Source organism: Sinohyriopsis cumingii, chromosome 15, assembly GCF_028554795.1.
Source record: "Sinohyriopsis cumingii isolate HCF-2022 chromosome 15, ASM2855479v2, whole genome shotgun sequence".
Taxonomy (NCBI): Eukaryota; Metazoa; Mollusca; class Bivalvia; order Unionida; family Unionidae; genus Sinohyriopsis; species Sinohyriopsis cumingii.
Genome location: NC_142975.1, coordinates 37,771,976 through 37,790,860, shown reverse-complemented (window position 1 = coordinate 37,790,860; position 18,885 = coordinate 37,771,976). Strand labels below are relative to the sequence as shown.

At 39.1% G+C, this 18,885-nt stretch overlaps 1 protein-coding gene across 1 annotated transcript in view; it reads right to left on the bottom strand.

Moving 5' to 3' along the window:
* LOC149781629 (uncharacterized) overlaps nucleotides 1-17,054 on the bottom strand; it is a 155,902-nt gene extending 138,848 nt beyond the window's left edge. The window contains exons 1-2 of the mRNA XM_089935691.1: nucleotides 16,839-17,054; nucleotides 10,670-10,881 (exon numbers count right to left, since the gene is read on the bottom strand). Of these exons, the coding sequence (XP_089791817.1) occupies nucleotides 10,670-10,800 (131 nt within the window). The 5' untranslated portion in view covers nucleotides 10,801-10,881; nucleotides 16,839-17,054. The remainder of the gene's footprint in view (nucleotides 1-10,669; nucleotides 10,882-16,838) is intronic.
* Nucleotides 17,055-18,885: the final 1,831 nt, after the last annotated feature.

The window sequence follows — 18,885 nt, the reverse complement described above, 5'->3', positions numbered from 1 at the left end:
ATTTCACCGTCCTTTTCCCTTTGGTGAATGGAATATTTTGTCCCAGATTTCCTTTTATAGCAACGTTGACAGTGTCGAAATACGACTTACTGACGGGTAAATAGTGAGTATACATAAATTCGCGGTGAACGCGATAGGTGTTTCCAGCTTCCTCGTCAGCGTTCGTGGCAGAATCCTCTTTGAAAGGAATGACACACAGTAACGATACCGAGGTGTGTCCCACCACGTTGTACACACATCGGAGTAAACAAAAATCAAATTTAGTCCTTTGTTCAGTTCTAATGGGGATTGAAAATAGGCCGCAAAAGTAAAGTTCTTGGCAACGGTTGGTATGGTGATCCTTTTGTTAATATTATTTGTGGCCAAGTCGAGGTCTCCGCCCAAAATGTCAAACAATTCAGGATAAAATCTAATAGCTATCATTCTGTCCTCATGAAATTCCATCAGTAACGACGGGCCACTTTATTGTATTCAATCGTGACAGGTTTGTTCAGTTGTTTGGTCAGGATTTTCTCAAACGAGGCATTGAACATGGTAACAATCGTGTTTACCAGATGTTTTTGGCTAAAATAATACCATGAGTTAATTCTAAACCATAGATGAACACTACAGGAGAGGTGTTGGGTGCTGCTCGCTTAATAGGGAATATTTCATGTTGTTTACTGGTAATCGTGGCTGTTGCATTACTTTGTCCAGAACTTCGACTTTGTTTTGAATTGGAAGAATACTTAGGACTTGTGCAGGTTGAATCATTTCCACCAAAGCCACTTTCCAACGGGCTCCGTGATCCAATTGGATGGTCTGAGGTAATTTGGCCATGTAACTGCGCGAAGTGTTGTTGTGAAGCACCTCCATGGAACTGTCACTGGGTAACATTAAGTAAAATTGGTTATTGTTGTTCATAATTGCAGAGTTCTGCTGTCCGAGGGGTCACTCAAAGTTAGAGGAGTGTTTAAAAGAGGATTGTTGTTGTCCGGTTGGTGGCTGTTGGGAGGGTGACTGACGTTGGGTACAAGACTCCCACAAGGGTTGTTCTTGTAGCTCTTTCAGAGCAGAACTGGGTGAAGGAGTGGTCGCAGTGGTAGTTGGTGAGAATGTGTTGAACGGCATGATGGTTACTTCATTTTGTGAGTCGATGGCATGCGAAGCGTCGATCCAAGAGCCGAAAACTGGGAGGATATTCTTTCCAACGTACTTTGAATTCTTTGACACGTCGTTTTTCCCACTTTTCTGGTTCTTCCTTAGAGAATGGTTTCGATGTCGTACACGTTTGGTCGCGTTGTAACTTGGGCAAGTAAAACGTTTCTTTTAACATTTCTCCGTTCAATGTCTCCCAATTTATAGATGGCAGGATGACGGCCATGCACTCGTCCAGTGACACGAAACAATTCGGTGGTCCATTTGGGTAAGTAACCTTGGTCGAAAGTGCGTTTGGTTTTGCCAATGCGCACCCAATCTACTGCTGCCAACACTCCACCTTTCTTGGGGACAGCCACAGTCGGGCACGTACCAAACAGGCGCTCAAAGATGATCTCTTCGTTGTCGGGAGTCACTTCTTTGGTGAGCACATCCTATGCTCTCACGTTAAGATTGGCTGTAAGCTTGAACCAGGTGCGGTAAGACGTGGATGTACTGGAGAGTATGTTGATGCTTTGGTTTCGGAATGCTCGGTGGCGCAAAAATGAATGTTTCGTTTCTTCAATTCGTTTTGGAAAGTTTGGTTCAGAAATTCGGTTCCTTTGTCGGTTTGCCTTGAAAGAGGGTGACGACCGCTTTGCTTCAGCACCAGTTTGAGGGCTCGCACCAACTCAGTGCTCGACTTGGAAGTCAATGGCACGACCAATGAAACTTTGGAAAAGACGTTGATGACACAAAACAAATAGTTTTAGTCACGATAGTAGATGGCCAAATGAAACACATCTGCTACTAAATCGGCATGCCACTGATGATCAATGCCCTCTACACGGTTACGACCTCTGGAAAAGTTCGTCGAATATGTTTGAGTAAGATGTACGTGGCTTGTTCGTGCAACCATCGTTGCACTTGAGATAAACGGACAATTTTCAGTCTCGGTTTGGCAGATAGATACAAAATCTGAACTCCTCCATAACCTGCAGGATGGGATAGATCGTATTAAATACTGGCTAACACCTCCATTTTTCTTTGTTATTCTTCGCTGATGCTATTTTATTTTGGATGGGGCGAGAGGTGGTTTGGAAACGGCTTTACGTATGCGATGTGCCACTTGAGTAGAAGTAGAGTGGCTTTGGTTTAGCTTTTTTTTCCCCTCTGGTTTCCCTTCTTTCTTTTTTATTTGTCTCGAAGGAGGAGTGGACATCATCTGTTTGACCCAAGCTTTAAGTTCCTCTCGTTGGGGTGTGGAGGAAGGGGTCAACAAGGACACTGAAATCTTACTAGGGATGGAAGATGCTAGTGGTGTTTCAAAGACTTCTCGTGCCTTTTCTTTCTTTGGCATCCGTGGTGCTGCGTCAGTCTCGGTCACTGGGGATGTAGGTGCTGGTGGTGAGGGACGTTTCATCAGGGCCTTGATCTTTTCCAGAGTTGGCTGAGCTGATTCATCTAGAGATTTCTGGTGAAAGAGTTTAATTTGTTGGTACAGCTGACCGTACCGTTGCGATTTTTCCGTTTCTGACAAATCGTTGCGATCCATCAACGATTACAATTCGTGTTGTAACTGGGACATCTCAGTCAAAAGAGGATTGGGAGGGAAATGTAAGGTCCGTTGTTCTTGCCAACGATGGTATTCCATCCATCGTTTGTAAGGCACTAAAGTCAGGTTTCGTCCTTCCATCAGATTCCAATGGCCACTCCTGAGATCTTTTAACTAGAAGTCCCTTTAATCTGCTTAGCCATTTTTTTCTTCGTCGAAGCATAGGTAACATATCTCATATGAGTCTCAACGTGGGTCCTACTATTCCTTTGATAATGGGTACTAATAGGGGTACAAATCCTCCTCGTTGGACCAACATCTTTTTCTTTTGACGGATGGTTATTTTCTTTTGGACCATTTGACGAAGAACGTGTCGATCTTGGCTAAGCATTTTTTTCAGATGTCTAAAGACAAAGGTATCGTGCTTTTCAAGACATTCAAACAACATTCGCTCACGGTATCGATGACGTCTTTCGAGCCGCTTGAATGAGTCATTTTGTCACATGGGTGGAGGAGCTATGGAAAGGACAGACAATATGTGCCCATGTTTGATTGAACGAGAATGAAGTCCTTTCATTTTATTTCCTCTGGGAATGAAAAACGATTATTTTGGGGGTGAAATCTTTGTTTGTTTGTTCTTTGAGAGGACATTTTTGGTCGTTCAGGAGCGAGCGAGCGCTCTCTCTCTCTCTCTCTCTCTCAAACACACACACACACACACACACACACACACACACACACACACACACACACACACACATGCACTGAAGTCCATCGCTTGACATGTGTCCTTTTATCTTATTTTTCTGAGAAGCTGTGAAAAAGATCATCCTTTTTGGTTGCTTCTCTTTTTCTTTAGACAACTGTGTTTTTTCGTGGGGATGACATCGATGCATGGCTATGTGGATGACGAGACTGTCCTTTTCTTTTTCCTTTTCCTTTCTGGACAGGAAAACAACTATAGTGTCCACTTCTTTGAGGGGATATCTATGGGCGTTCAGGAGCACACACACACAAATACACTGAACTCCGTGGTTTGACATGCGTCCTTTTATCTTTATTTTGATAAACGTTTTTGTTCAAAGATTTGTTCAAACTGATTAACCATATGTTATATGCCAACCAATCCCCTACTTTGCTGGCTTCCCCTTTTCTTTGGACGATAGGGTCATTTTTGAGGGTGACTTCGATGCTCTGCTAAGCGTTTATTCGGATGACGAGACCGTCCTTTTCTTTTTCCTTTTCCATTTTGGACAGGAGAACAACGATGGCGGTAATGGTTGCTCTTCTTGAGGGGACATCTTTGGGCGTTCTGAAGCATACAAACGCTGATTTCAATAGTTTGCCTCACGTCTTTTTTATACTGGAATGTGTCGCCACTGATTGTCTTTACGTCGTATCAACTTGATGACAGGCGTCAATCGTCGTGAAGTGGTTCGCAATGGACTAAATCTGGACAGTTCTTGCTCGGATAAATCAAGTAAACTCTGTAACATGCGCGTCCTCTTTTGGACTTTGCTTTTGGTGGAAGGTACTTTGTTAGCAGCTGCCACTGCAGCTAATGAGGAAGAGTGTGGCACCGCTAGAGGATAAGTCCTTGGAGACATGGTTTTCCATTTTGCACCACATTAGGAAGAACGGCTGGGTCTGGCAGGCATCATCAGCAACGGAGACGTAGAAGAATCTGAGGTTACTGGAGACGCGGTTACAGTCGCTGCAGGTCGTGGCTTGGGGATGTAAGGTTGCCTGCTGGCCGAGATGCCTCTCTAGCGGGTAGAAGCAGTTTTCTGGGGTGTTGTCTGGAGACCTTTCTTTTTTAGAGGGTGTGTTCTGGTCTTGATAGTTTATATTTGCCTTCCTTTTGGGTACGTTGGGGGAGTGGCTTTCTTCTTCAGGAGAACCTTGGTGGCACATGATTCCATTTTATGAGAGAGCGAATGATGACAGTTCCTAGAGAACCGCTACATCCAGGTTTCAAAATGATATGCTTTTTGGTTTGAGTGTCGATGTGGAGATCTGCCAATTGCGTCAAGGCTACTTTGTTTCTGTCGAAAAAGCGTTTGGTTTGATGTGGAATGTAAATGATGCCTTGTAATAATTGACGTGCTGACGCCGAAAACCATAGTAAGACTACTTTGAGACCGACTTCTAAGACACGAGCAGGTATTTGTGTATTTCATTTTATCGCGACTGATGCCGTACAAAGCACGAATCAATTGGACGTGAAGATGAGATTGAAGGGACGTCATGTTCACACTGTGTGATACAGACCCATCGTGTCCGAGGTTTTTATAGATTAGCTTTTGTTTTGTTGTTGTTGTTAAGTTAACGACGGGGACGTGTACACTACAGGCCCTCCTTCTTGGCAACAGTGGTGAAACAGATAGGTACGAAATCACATATAATCAGGGGTGGTCACAGTGGGTTTTGAATCCACGAGTAAATAGGCGTGTGGGGTTTGAGTGGCATCGTCGTACGCATGAGTCATCGAACGCGTTCCTAACTGTTTGTCTAAGATATGCACTTGCGATTTATCTCTAGGGCTTTTAAACAATACCACGTAATGAGCATTGAGACTGATCGTGCGATGGGCTTTATCTTGTTGAAACAGATTTTGAGTGATGTAAATGACACTGACTTTCTTCTGGTCATCTTCTTCTTGATGTTTGGAATGGTATTTATGAATGAAGTATTCGTGTTCCAAGTCCATGATTTGGCGACAAATGTGACATCGTATCTTTCCTCGACGTACGTGTTCCCTGGCACTATTGGTACGTATGCCATGTCCACAAATAGGGCACAATCTCAGGAGTTGACAAGCACCTTTTCGCTGTGAATCTTTCGTCTTCAAATGTTGCTGGTAACAGGTAGGGCTGACAAAAGTGCGCTGATAAGCTGGGCAATGCACTCGTTGTTGTCCTTCGGTCAGACAGGGTGTAGAGGCAAACTGTTCTGAGCATTTTAATTCACAATTTTTGTGTTGCTCTCGATTTGTTTAACAATAATTACATATTTCGTAATAATATCATTATTCAATGCATCAAGTGAAACTTATAATGGCATCGAAGTGTTTTTCGTCATAATAGACGTGAATGTATTTTCCATCTTTAAAATATTTGCCACGACACAACATGTCTTCGCACTTTTTGAGGGTGTACTTTCAAGGCGTAGCGTGGAGTTAAGACGTATTGCAATTTTTGCATTTCATAACTGCCACAAGCGGCGTCTTTAGAAACCCCCGCTTGCTGTACAAGAGTTCTCCTTCTCTTCGTTGTTTGACTCAGTCACACTGTTGAATAGTTTTACAGGCTCTCTTCCATTCTACCGTGTCGTTCTTGTCGGCATACGTTCGTCCCACCAGAATAGCCCTTGCTAAACACATCTGGTCTTGAGGGTTGTTAATTTGAACGAGGCTGCTCTTGATGCTGAGAAGGTCTTCTACCAATAACAGTTTTCTGCTTTGTCCGGCCTCTTTGGGAAGATAAACGTTGGTCATGAATATTGTTGCTTTTCCGTCGGTGATGTGAAATTTGTCGTTGGATTATTGCACGTGTTGAATCTTGCCGATGCGTTTGGAAGGTGTCAATTCTGCTGGGTGCTAAACACGATCCCAAACTGGTGACATCAAACTGTCGTAATGAATGGAAAGTCTCAAGCGATCGTTTGCTTTGGCTTCACACTGCCGTTTGAGTTTGGTTAACAAAGAGTCGCTCACATCGTTGATGATTTCTTTTGCATTCTCCAACTGTACGTCGGACTTGAAATCTTTAAACTTCGCTGTGTACATGTAGACTATGGTCATAATTTTTCTTGAGTAGGGCTTTTCCGTCTCTCGAATGTGGTAGTAATTTTAAAGGGTTAATGGTGGTGAACTATGGATCCCTATATCAATGTCAAGCCAGTTTCTTCCTCATATGAAGGGTCAGTATCTTTCCTGCTAGCATTCATTTCACTCTCAAACCGTCCAAAAAGCTGGAAGAGCCAACACAAAGCGAATTTCCGATCAGAGCTTTGCGAGGTGTCATACGAAAGTTTTCTTCAGTGAAGCTGACGGACTACTCCAACTTCTTTCGAGAAAAAGTCAAGATACTTGCTATATCTGTCAGAAGAAAGGACATTGGACTACATAGTGTCCACAACGTCAAGGTAAATTAGGTATCAAAAGAGACAAAAGTCAAGATACCTGTTATCATTATCAAGAGAAAGGACATTGGTCTTCAGACTGCCCTAATAAACAAAAGGAGCAAGAGGAAGAGAGGGGTTCCGAACAGGAAGAAGAGGTACCCTCATAAGAAGGAACCCAGACACGTACATAAAGAGAAGAAAGAGAAGAAACGAAAACGAGAAGAAAGCGAGGAAGAAGAGGAAAAAAACTGATATTGTAACGAAATTCAATAAAAGAGAGAGTGAACAAAGACAGAAGAAGCCTAATAACTTTTTACAGATGTATGTTGTCAATTGGATTGTAAAATTTGTACCAGTGTATAACAGAAAGAAAACGTAAGTATGTTTTGATTTTGATTTTTTAGAATAAGGACCTACAACCACGCACTCACACACGTTCATCATGTGGCAAAAAAGGGAGTTTGAGTTTTAATTGATTTTGGCAACATAAATATTATCTCTTTTCGAGAGAAATGAGTGGCCCTGGAAAGTACCGTTGGGTGTTTTTATTTATTTAAAAAGCGCAGAAACGGGAAGCAATCAGCTTTGACTCCTTAAGCTTTTGCCACGGCCAGGGGCTACTTCTGGACTTGCTCCTGTCGATGATTGGGTAGAAATAACTAGGGCTGGTATCTCAGGCGTAACAACAGGGTTGGGCTGTTTGGCTCGGGAAGGTGCTTTTTTATCTTGGGTCGTAATAAAGAAGTCTGATACATTTCTTTCAGACTCCTTAACCCCAACAAAATGTCTAAGAGTGCCATCACCGTTTCACTTTCACTGTGCTCCTTCTCTCCTAGACATTATTTCTTCTCTGCTTCTTATTCTTCTTCTTGTCGTTTCCTTCTTGCTTCTTCTTCTTCTCGCTGTTGCTGTTGAAGTAAAAAGTTTGTTCTGCTTCTTTCTGCTGTTGCAAACAATTGTCCAATTCTTTTTTCTGTCTCTTTTAAAATCTTTGACGAATGGTTAGGAAGGAGAAGATGGCGAAGGTGCTGGTACCAGAACATATTCTTGCGAAGAGAGAAATTCCACTAAATCACAATTAAAATCAACCTCTTCTGGAAGTAGGCCCGTGTTGGCTTTGGTAGCCGCTCCTATGCAATCACTCCTCGTCGTCACTGCTGGTGCACCTCAATTCATAGTCTTCTTAGTTTTCGTCATGTTTCAAAGCAACGTCGTATTGATTCACTTCGCACAGACGCTAGTGCACCTATATAGGGAATGTTACGTCACAGGTAGCTCTCTTCGGATTGGAAGACACACTCCGTAATATACAATAATTTTGTAACGCGTATTGGAATTAATAAAAAAACTCAAACCGTTTCGATCCGCACTTCAACTATAAATAACCATCATTCCCTTCATTCCCTTCACCTGTTCTCAAAACAAGATGTGAATTAACGTTGAATCATCTAGCCTCGTATAGTCGATCCTGTTCCGCACGGACTTACCCATGTGTGTCAAATCATCATTTGCTATCAACCAGATGACTGATACGGAGCTTTAGAAAAGAGGAATCTACGTTGATACACAAGGCTAGCTGAAGAGAGTCATCATCTACGGTCCAGAGGTCAGAAGAAGTTTAGGAGAAGAAGACATATGCGATGCCCTATATGTTAACGGAATGATTTAACACAAACAAAAAACAAAGGTCCTTTTCTCGGCCACTCCATTGTCTCGAAGGATTTGCTCTGTTGCCTAAATACTTTTTAGTCGATTTTATATGTTATGTGTAATAAATTTATGTTCATAAATCTTTGCATGTGTCCTATGTCTATGCCTCGCCAGTCCCGCTCCGTCAAGCGTTATTATTCGTATAGTTTATGAACAAGCTGAACTTACCCACCACCCGCTATCCGTCACCCGCTACCCGATGGACCAGCTGAAAGTACCCGCTACCCGCTTCTCTCTCTCCCCCCCCCCCGCTGTCACTGTTTGCTGTCTGACCCGATTGATGTTAGTATCTTGCAACATTTTCGCCAATGTCCAGTACCGTAACGTCATCCACCTGTTCCATTCATATTGTACCTAAACTAAACCCATTTTTTTTCTTGTCGCTATAGAGACTCAGGGGATCTTATAATGCTAATTCCCATTGTGGCTATAAATTTTGTCGCTATAAAGGCTCAAATTATTTTTGTACGTACATTCATTGTAGCTATAGTGGCCCCATACACTACTACTCACGTGTCATATATGTAATAAAAGGATCATAAATATAAATTATAATTATAATAGTCAAAATTTATTTGTCACAAATAAAACTATTTTGTAAAAACAATAAAATAAAAGAATAATATTGTTTTTAATTATTTGTCATGAAAATTTAACGCACGCTGTAAATATGTTAAATTCGTAACAAGGGTTCCGGGTGACTGAGTGGTCTCATGTGCTCGCCTTTACAGGTCACTGAAATCTCACCTCTGTCCACTTGGATTCAAGTCTCGAGCTTGGGCAGCGTGGGTATACAAGAAAGCTGGCCAGTATTTTCTCTTGGGTCGGTGGTTCTTCTCAGGCCTGTTTAGGTTCGTCCTCAACTAAAATATACTGACCGCCATAAATATCATACGTTGCGCATAAAACTGCCGTAAATCTCATAACTGCAACAAGTTCGTAACAAGATTACTCGTGCAGCTTAATGACGGAAACCAACGAATTACTGGTAATATGAAAAAGTAGCATAGTACGTACTGCCGGGGAAAGATACTGCCGTAAAACGGTATATTAGTAATACCGCGCACCGCTAATAATTAGACAGTTTGCATTATTTAAGTAGTATAAATTTGTCTAGACATCAAGAACGAATATGAACATAATACGAAATTCGACATTTTGAATTGCTGACTGTTTTGGGCTGTTATATTTCTACAAGAAAAGTTATAAAATGTCTCCAAAAATGAGAACACTGCTCATACAATGCCGAGTCGGCGTAGTGATGTCCGCATGTAAGGGGAATAACAGCTAGAGGCTGTTCACTTTAATGGGTAGTTATAATATTAGCGTAGTTGTGTCCCCTTCAAAGCCGATCAGAAACGCGGATAATATTAATGCCATACATGTATCGGCACTCTCTTTATTGGGTTCGGCCATGTCTATCTTGGGCGCCGTTGAAATAATGCAGGCTGCAATGTGGAAACAAGATCTAAGGATCAAAGCCGGGACATATGCTTTTTCGGAGCAACTAACTACGACAGCCTACTACATTTCTGTTGGTTACCTTGCCGTGCCACGGATAGTGGGAGACAGGGTCATAACTATTAGCTACATAATTAACTTGGCCTTTCATGCAAGATATTTAAGGTAACAATGTTGAAATATTGAAAGCTTCAACATTATTACTCCGTATGGACCTCAAAGGGATAAGAATAAAGCAAAGAAACAAATCTGTGATTATATAAGATTATTCTCCTTGCCATGTCAAGTAAGTGAATATACACTTTTAGGGTTTGAGAGAGAGAGAGAGAGAGAGAGAGATGCTAGTTACATAAATGACAAACTTTTCAGTCTGTGCAATTGTGTTCTTGAATATATAGTGAGGAAAACATGGCTACAAACAAACTACACACACACACACACACACACACACACACACACACACACACACATTAATATATAGCTTCCGCTAACAATGTTTGCATCGACTGCTCTTGCATTTTTCTCAGATTATGAGGCGAGTGTTTTTATAGTTTTTCATCGAGCAAGGCAAGACAATGGACTGAGTGGGCGAATGGCAGTGGGAGGCGGAAAGTCCTTATTCAAAAGAAGTAATTCACATTTTACAACAAAAGGGAATAATACTTCTACCACAAAAGAAACAGGCTTATCAATAAGTATTACCTGTACTGTATTGATTTTCGTTGTTTCAGCCATCTCCTGACTTCTGATTCTCTTTCTTCCTGTGTAAGTTGAAAGGCGTTGTCCCTAATTTCTTTCCAGTACGCCAGAAACTTTTCTTCTTTAGACATCATTCTAGATGTAGTCCCCTTCACTGCCTGCTTTACGTCCGAGATTTTTCTCTTGGGTAACCGGTATTCGTCCTCTTTGCAACCCTAAAAGCAAAGTATAACTTGGATAAACCAATGATCATTTGGAAATATGTCTTCACGAGAGGAATAGCTGATTGGTTGGCACTTCATGGTACAGTGCGTCATAAACCGAAGAATTCATATCGAGTTGTTAACTAAACAAAAAATAAAAACCGGCGCGCGCACACACACACACACACACACACACACACTCACATGCACGCATAGAGACTGACAGACTGACAAGTATACATGGACAGACAAATAGATTGATAGATAGAACGACAGTCAGACAGACAGTCAGGCAGCCAGACATATATATATATATATATATATATATATATATATATATATATATATATATATATATATATATATATATATAAAGAGAGAGACAGACCTATAGTCAGACACACACACACACACACACACACACACACATATATATATATATATATATATATATATATATATATATATATGTATATGTATATGTATATATATATATATATATATATATATATATATATATATATATATATATGTCTGACTATAGGTCTGTCTCTCTCTCTTTATATATATATATATATATATATATATATATATATATATATATATATATATATATATATATATATATATAGAGAGAGAGAGAGAGAGAGAGAGAGAGAGAGAGAGAGAGAGAGAGAGAGAGAGAGAGAGAAGGATGAATGGATAGAATGATATATATTTGTTATTACATACTTATCTACACCAACGCAGTACGTAGCGTGCATAGGAAGGGAAGTAGTTGTATGCTTATATTTTGTGTGTTCCACAATGTCTGTGTCCATCGAAACCGCTTAAAACCGAAATCCAATGGGACCAAGTTTGATTTTCATTTCTGTAGGGTTTTCTGTTTACTGAGGTTCTTGATGTTAACCATAAAATGAGTTCACATGATTGACAAAATATCAATTAGGATTCAATATAAAATCGATATAAGACAAATATCAATAGGGAGTTATTATAAAATCAATATAAGAGAGAATTAAGATTTCGTTGTACCTGTATCTGCTTTACTGTGGGGTTTCAGTAAACTTTGCACAGATTAATTAAGGATGTTTAAAGACTGGTTGGCCACAGGCCCTGATTAAGTTTTGGTTCTTATTAGTATAAAATTTTCAGAATAGAATGGTATCGATACACTGAATTTAAATGTAATGACATTATGGAAACTAAATATATGAAATTAGGAAGCAAAACCTTATTTGGCTTTCTGGGAATTTCAGTTTTGAGGTTTCGAAAATTTTACAGATTTCACTTAATTATTGTACATTATAATTATATTTTACACTGTATTGGTATTTACCCACCTTGTATTGTACATCGGACACTAAATTGGTATGCTACACCTATCCCTATATTCCACAGTGCGTATATTTTATCGTCTCTTTCATCTTTTACACTGTAATGTTATCATTCCCTCTTATATTTGTATCTTACTTCCGTTTTTGTTTTTAACACACTCTTGCATTTTACACTGTTCTTTTATTTTATCGACTCTTGTACTTCGCACTGTTCTTGTACTGTATCCACTCTTGTATTTTACACTGTACTTGTATTGTATCAACTCTTGTATTTTACACTGTACTTTTATCCACTCTTGTGGTAAAAATCCATGATTCATAAGCTAATTAAAGGAAATTAATATGATAAAAGTACATGTATTGGCCAAATGACATGCACAAATGATAATATGATTTTTGAGAATAGAATTTTTGTAATATATACTGATTTCAAATGAAATTATACCGACGATTGATAGAAAGTTAGACATTATTTTAAGAACGTGCGTGTAATTATAACGAGGACTTGGAAATTATGCCGACATTTGCTAGAAAGTAAGACATTAGCTGAAGAACGTGCGAATACAAGACCTCAATGTGAATGTATAACAATATGGTAAGAAAGGTTATCTCCCTTCTGATTTTACTTATTGTTACATATTTCTACGACTGTGTGTGTATGTTTGTGAGTGTTTGTGTGTTTTGGGAATTTTAACATAGCTTTAACAGTTTGAGTCATATCACTACGATGTCTGCAGTGTGGCAGTTTATAGCGATGTCTAGCACTGGGGTATCATGCCGCAGACATGTAGCATGATGTCCCCCCACTCACATTATTCTGACACCAAGCCGACCAGTCCTAACATTAACCTCTAAGTGCTGAACGCCAAGCGAGGCAACTGTTAATACCATTTTTATGTCTTTGGTATGAATCGGCTGGGGTTCAGACCCGCGACCTCCAGCATCCGAGGCGAATGCTTTAACCACTCGGCCACTGGAGCAGTTTATTTCTTAGACTAGAAGGGTGGCGATTGTTAATTATATCGCGTTTAATTAATGTACATGTTTGGATTTGCATGCACTAGTTGAAAACTTAGTAATACAATTTGTAATCATGGGAAAAGTTACAACATCGTTTATATTAAAGCTTAATGGGCATCACATTATCTGTGACATGACAAGATATACATAAATTATGAAACTAAATGGCAGAAAGAAAGGAACATGTTAAATAGAGGAGGGTAATACCGATACGAACAATACCAGCATTAAAAACCTTGCTGATTGCAGTCTTAAATCTTTTGTTTGTGACTCTATTAGATCCAACAATTCAGATTATACAACAATTTATTTTTAATTTGGAACTCATAATTAAAAATGCCGTGTCCACTTAACGAAGTAATAACATTTGTAAAAAGTTTAAGATAAAAAGGTTTACCCTCAGAGTTTGTGCGACGGTAGCACGGTTTATCTATACCTCTTTGCACAAAATACGTTATCTTCTAGTATTGCCCCTGGTCACGGATGACCTTGCCCTTTTACGTCATTAAAATATGCTACGAAGAAAGTACATATACCGTCATGACAAATATTAAGTCAGAGTTTTATTATTTAGTGTCTGGTGTAACAAATTCATATTCTGTTTCTGAAGCGACTATTATGGCATGTACTAATAATGAGGACAAAAGGAGATTGCATACAAATATTTTTAAGAGAATATTTTTGCTAAAAGTTTTATTACATTTACTCCAAATAAGAAAAACCACATGAAACAAGTTCAACAAATGTGGTCAGAAAAAAAATATTTTCCAGTGACCTCATGTCATTATGGTTACGCTCCACAGCTTGAACACATTTTCACATCCTCATACGTGTGTAGTCTGAAGGAGAGCCACTTGCTTGCATTGGAAGACGCTCGGTACGCCGAGGTCTGGCATCTGTGGGCAAAGGAAAAACTGCAAGCAGCACTAGCAAAACTCAAGCAAAGCCTTTCAGCCTAAAACGGCTGCTTGTCACATGGAAGAGGTACAATATGGATGCAGCGACGTACTGGAAAATTGTTGCCAGGGCTAATGGCAGCAAAGTTAAAAGCAAGCTGGCCACATCATGTTTCTGGCCAACATATAGGCGGTATACTTGATGAAGTTTCGCCATCCGCCACCAGAATGACACATATAACGTCGCGCCCCTGTATTGTACAGAAACACGACTCCGCGTCCAATGCGTCTATAACAAGTGGTTGCAGTTTGTGCTATCAAGAGACTGGAAATAATTCCGGACAAATGCTGTAGAGCTCGCTCCCCTCCCCCCCCCCCCCCCCCACCGCACCATCCGTAGTACATTGTCAGCCAAGTATTGCACATTTATCCTTACAGTAGCAGATCTACATTTACAGACCTTGTCAGGCGCACAAACTGGCTTATTTTGCGACAGATCGGCAACATTTTATAGATTATATTTTTCCGAGTATGTAGTTGTGTTGGCTGGAAGAGTTATGTTGCTGTTGTACGGCATTGATGGCTGGAATGACAGACGGATGATGCACATTCATATGAATGGTCCTTTGCAATTATTTATACCTCTGTACCAGCGAACTTCATCAGGCACATCAAATTATTCAATAGCGGAATTTATATGGAATTCCGCTGGAATTCAATTGATATTTCATACTTTTGGACTTGTCATAGAACATTTTGGAATATTTGTCATTTAATTCACAATACTGAAAGGTCTTTTTAAAAAATTCATTTTGAATTCTTTGGAAAAAAATTATTTGTTGAATTTTACAAAACATGTTGTCTTTTGAATCAAATCTTTTCTGTTACTTAGTTTAAGACCATATAGTTGTGATAGCATGTACATACTTCAAATACTGTCGCTCTGACATCTGACGTTTCGAAAGCACAACCTACTCAGGGATCAGGAAAAGTACCCGACCTCTCGTCTTGACAGGGTAAACGGTGACTGTGCCGAGAAACTTGTATCACTTTAATACTAGCTCATCCCTCTGCCTATTGAGTGCAGATTTGCACCTTGAGAATAAATCTGTGTACAAGGCAGTTCAATATCTAGCCTACGACATTTATCAATTACTTTTGCCTATTTGCCATAACATGTGACACATGAGGCCGACTTAGCTTTTACACAATTAACTGATACTAACCTTGATAACGTTTTAAGGTATAAATCACAAAGTCCTAATCATACAAGACTCCTTACATAAATATATAAGAAGACAAAATGTTCGCCTTGAAAATCGAGAAAATGCATTTTCACATAAAAGCCCCGATTGATTTATAATATTTATAACCTCGTGTCCGCTCGTAGAATGTCTGCCAGAAAGATGGGACAGCCGTACCAAACTCCAAACTCCAGTTTCGGATATCTGCCGTTTATGTTCTGCTGTGTGTGTCGTATGTTTGCACAGAAAATATGAAGTGTATTTTTAAACGGTATTCCGGTTCATTCATGAAATGATCCACACGTAAAACGTTCAATAAAACCAGAAATAATTGTTTGCTTTATATGTGTTACAGAATGGTTAATATGCATGCTTTTAAGTATACAATTAAAAGGTTATTGAGAAAGTATAAAAAATAAAGAGGTCTTGTTCATGTGGTGTACAACGCCCTCTCAAACTGAGGCAATCTGCGCCCCGTGGCATCTGGTCCAGTATTTTTTAATACTCAGTAAATATGAGCATCTCATATCATGAAAACCATATCTCACGGAATCATTCGGAATTAAGTGAGAGTTCAATGCGCCCACGCTTCCCTCGAAACGTTTAGTAACGAAGTACGTTGGACTGTAGGGTGAATATAATATAATATAATATAATATAATATAATATAATATAATATAATATAATATAATATAATATAATATAGTCTTTGTTCTGTTCTTAAACAATGTTCAACAAAACTTTAAACATGACTCAAAGTACAGCAAAAAAAAAAAACAGTTTTGCAAAATAAATACTTATCATTTAACAGTGAAAACATCACAGAAATCGTGTGGGATTCTTGATTTCGCTTGAGGCTGTTACAGTGACTTCCAGCTTCGAAATTCATGCGAACTCCAACGGGAAAATTTCATCCCTTAACGCAGTGGCGTCACTAGGGGTTGCGGACCGTACCGGGTGACACCATCAGAGGGGGTGACACCAAAATGACTGTATATAAAAATTTTGAATTTTTGTGAAGGAAGGGGTCCATGGGGTGACACCATGAGTTACCACACACGACTGTCCATAAACGTTTTTAATTTTTGTGCAGGAAGTAGGTCCATTGGGGTGACACCATGAGTTACCGCACTGGGTGACACCAACCCTAGTGACGCCATTGTGTTAACGTATACTTTCATACCTTTTTTATGGGTCGCATATTGTACACTGTTCTGACGCAGATTTATACCCTACATATTTGGGGTGTGAAAAATAATCACATCAGTCTAAGACTGAAGGTTGACTATTACCTCGTACAGAATATTAAACTTGTACTGTTTTACTCTACCACCATCAAATGATCACTGCATTATAACACACCTATAAAGACAATCGAAAACAAACGTAGAAAGTAGTCAGGATTGAAGGCATGAGAAAGATGCACAAAAATTACATCTAAGAATTACTGCACTTTGTGCCAATCAACTTACCTTTTATTAATCATATCTGCTATTCTCTCATGGAAAATTATTTCTTCAAACGCATACATTCCGAACACAATCAAAGTAGATATTCGTCACTCAAGCAAAGCAATGTTTATCCACAATGTATAATTTATGTTCTTTAAACAAAATATTCCAAACAATCGAATGTATTTATCGTCTGTAGATTAACAACCATTCACGGTGCATTCAGTTTTAAAGAATATACATAATCTGCGCGATTCTGTTGCCCATCCTATATAAGGAATTTAGATAAATTAACACGAACTCTATATAACTTATTATATGTATATTGGATTTTGCAAGTTGCACGAGTTAGAGATATTTTATTGTTACGCTGGCAGGAGTGAGTTAATGCGATATCAACTGGGAATATAACGCCTAACCTGGACCAAGAGATAGCTGTGTAAATTTTATGACGTTATTTATCATTATGTCTTCCATATATTGCTATCCCTCTGTAGCTATATAGAATTTTGATACACCTTAAGAGGGTGGCAAATACCGCATAGTGAATTATTAACATATACAATTTACGACCGGTGTTAACCTTGACAACGATTAATTGGCCTCTTGATGGTCAGAAATAAGCTCTCAGAAATCAAATAAAATAGTATCGAATACTGAAAAGCCCCTCCAGATTAGACTGGGAGCTTTATTAGCATCGTGTTCATTCAAGTATAAGATGGTCATGGCAAAACATTGACATACACTATAAAGTTCTTGTATAGACCTTTCTAAGTAAGGTTACAAGAAGGCAATTTGTGGTTAGAAAAACCTATGTGGAGTACAAACAGGCAGCTGATCCCGTGAAAGTCAAGAAGTACTTTACATTTTAAACTGTATCAGCACACACAATACTGACGTTCAGAACGGAAGTGGCTTAGTGCTTGGGGAAAGGGTGTGGGTTTGAATCCTACTATTGGATTAGTCGGAGTCGGCGGCTACCTTGATGCGTGCGTGTACAAGACAATTGCTTGGGCGCTACTAACTGTGTTGCTGTCGCGTACAGCACACATCCCAAGCCCACACTGCTACTTATCTTGTTTGGGTTGGTTGGGCGGGTGGTGGGTAGGTTGACAGGTGAATGATTCTATTTCATTCGTTAAAATCAATAGTAAAATCAATCAATTGTGTCACAGTATGATAAAGTCAATCTAAAAATGCTTTAAATGGAGAGACCCATGAAAACGACTGAAAATTAGTGCGCTGATCAAGGATAGCTAAACAATTTTTACTCAACGCCAACCCAAACTGCATGTATTGTTGCAAGTACGATGTTTCTTAACAAATGCATTCAGATTGTAAATCAGTATTATAAGCTCATTAGGTCTTAAAAAATCCCAGATATTGTAACCTAATGTTACTCCTGTTTTGTATAGTTTTGAGGTTTCGTTTTGTTGTGTATTTTTCATTTTTTGCTTTCCTTTTATTGTTTTATGGGAATAATAACTGATGGAATGATGGAATACTTTATTTTATCCCAATGGTCAAGAGCCTCGTTTTAGAATATATTGTTATGTAATCAGATGGATACTGTAACATTATAATATTTAGTTTGGCCAAATCACGCTAGATTCATACATGAAACATAAGTTGCATAGTAAAACATAATGTACAAAACAAAAAATTACAAGCTAACGGTCAGTATATATATATATATATATATATATATATATATATATATATATATATATATATATATATATATATCTGTGTGTGTGTGTATCTCATGTAATTGGTCAGTTAGGCAAGGATATACCAAACAATGACCCATCCCACCCACCCATTAATGACCATAAAGTAATATGAATCAACTTATTACCTCTGACACTGCGACACTCTTACATGTAACCGCCTCTTACTGAAACAATCAATTCATACTTACTGAGAAAAGATAATACAAAGAATAGCATTTAAATGACACATATTTACATCCTTTTACGAGAACAATTGAAAGTCACGAGATGAAATACAGTGTATAATGTCAAACAATGCAAAGGAGTAATTCAACATATAAGGGGCATCTACTCGC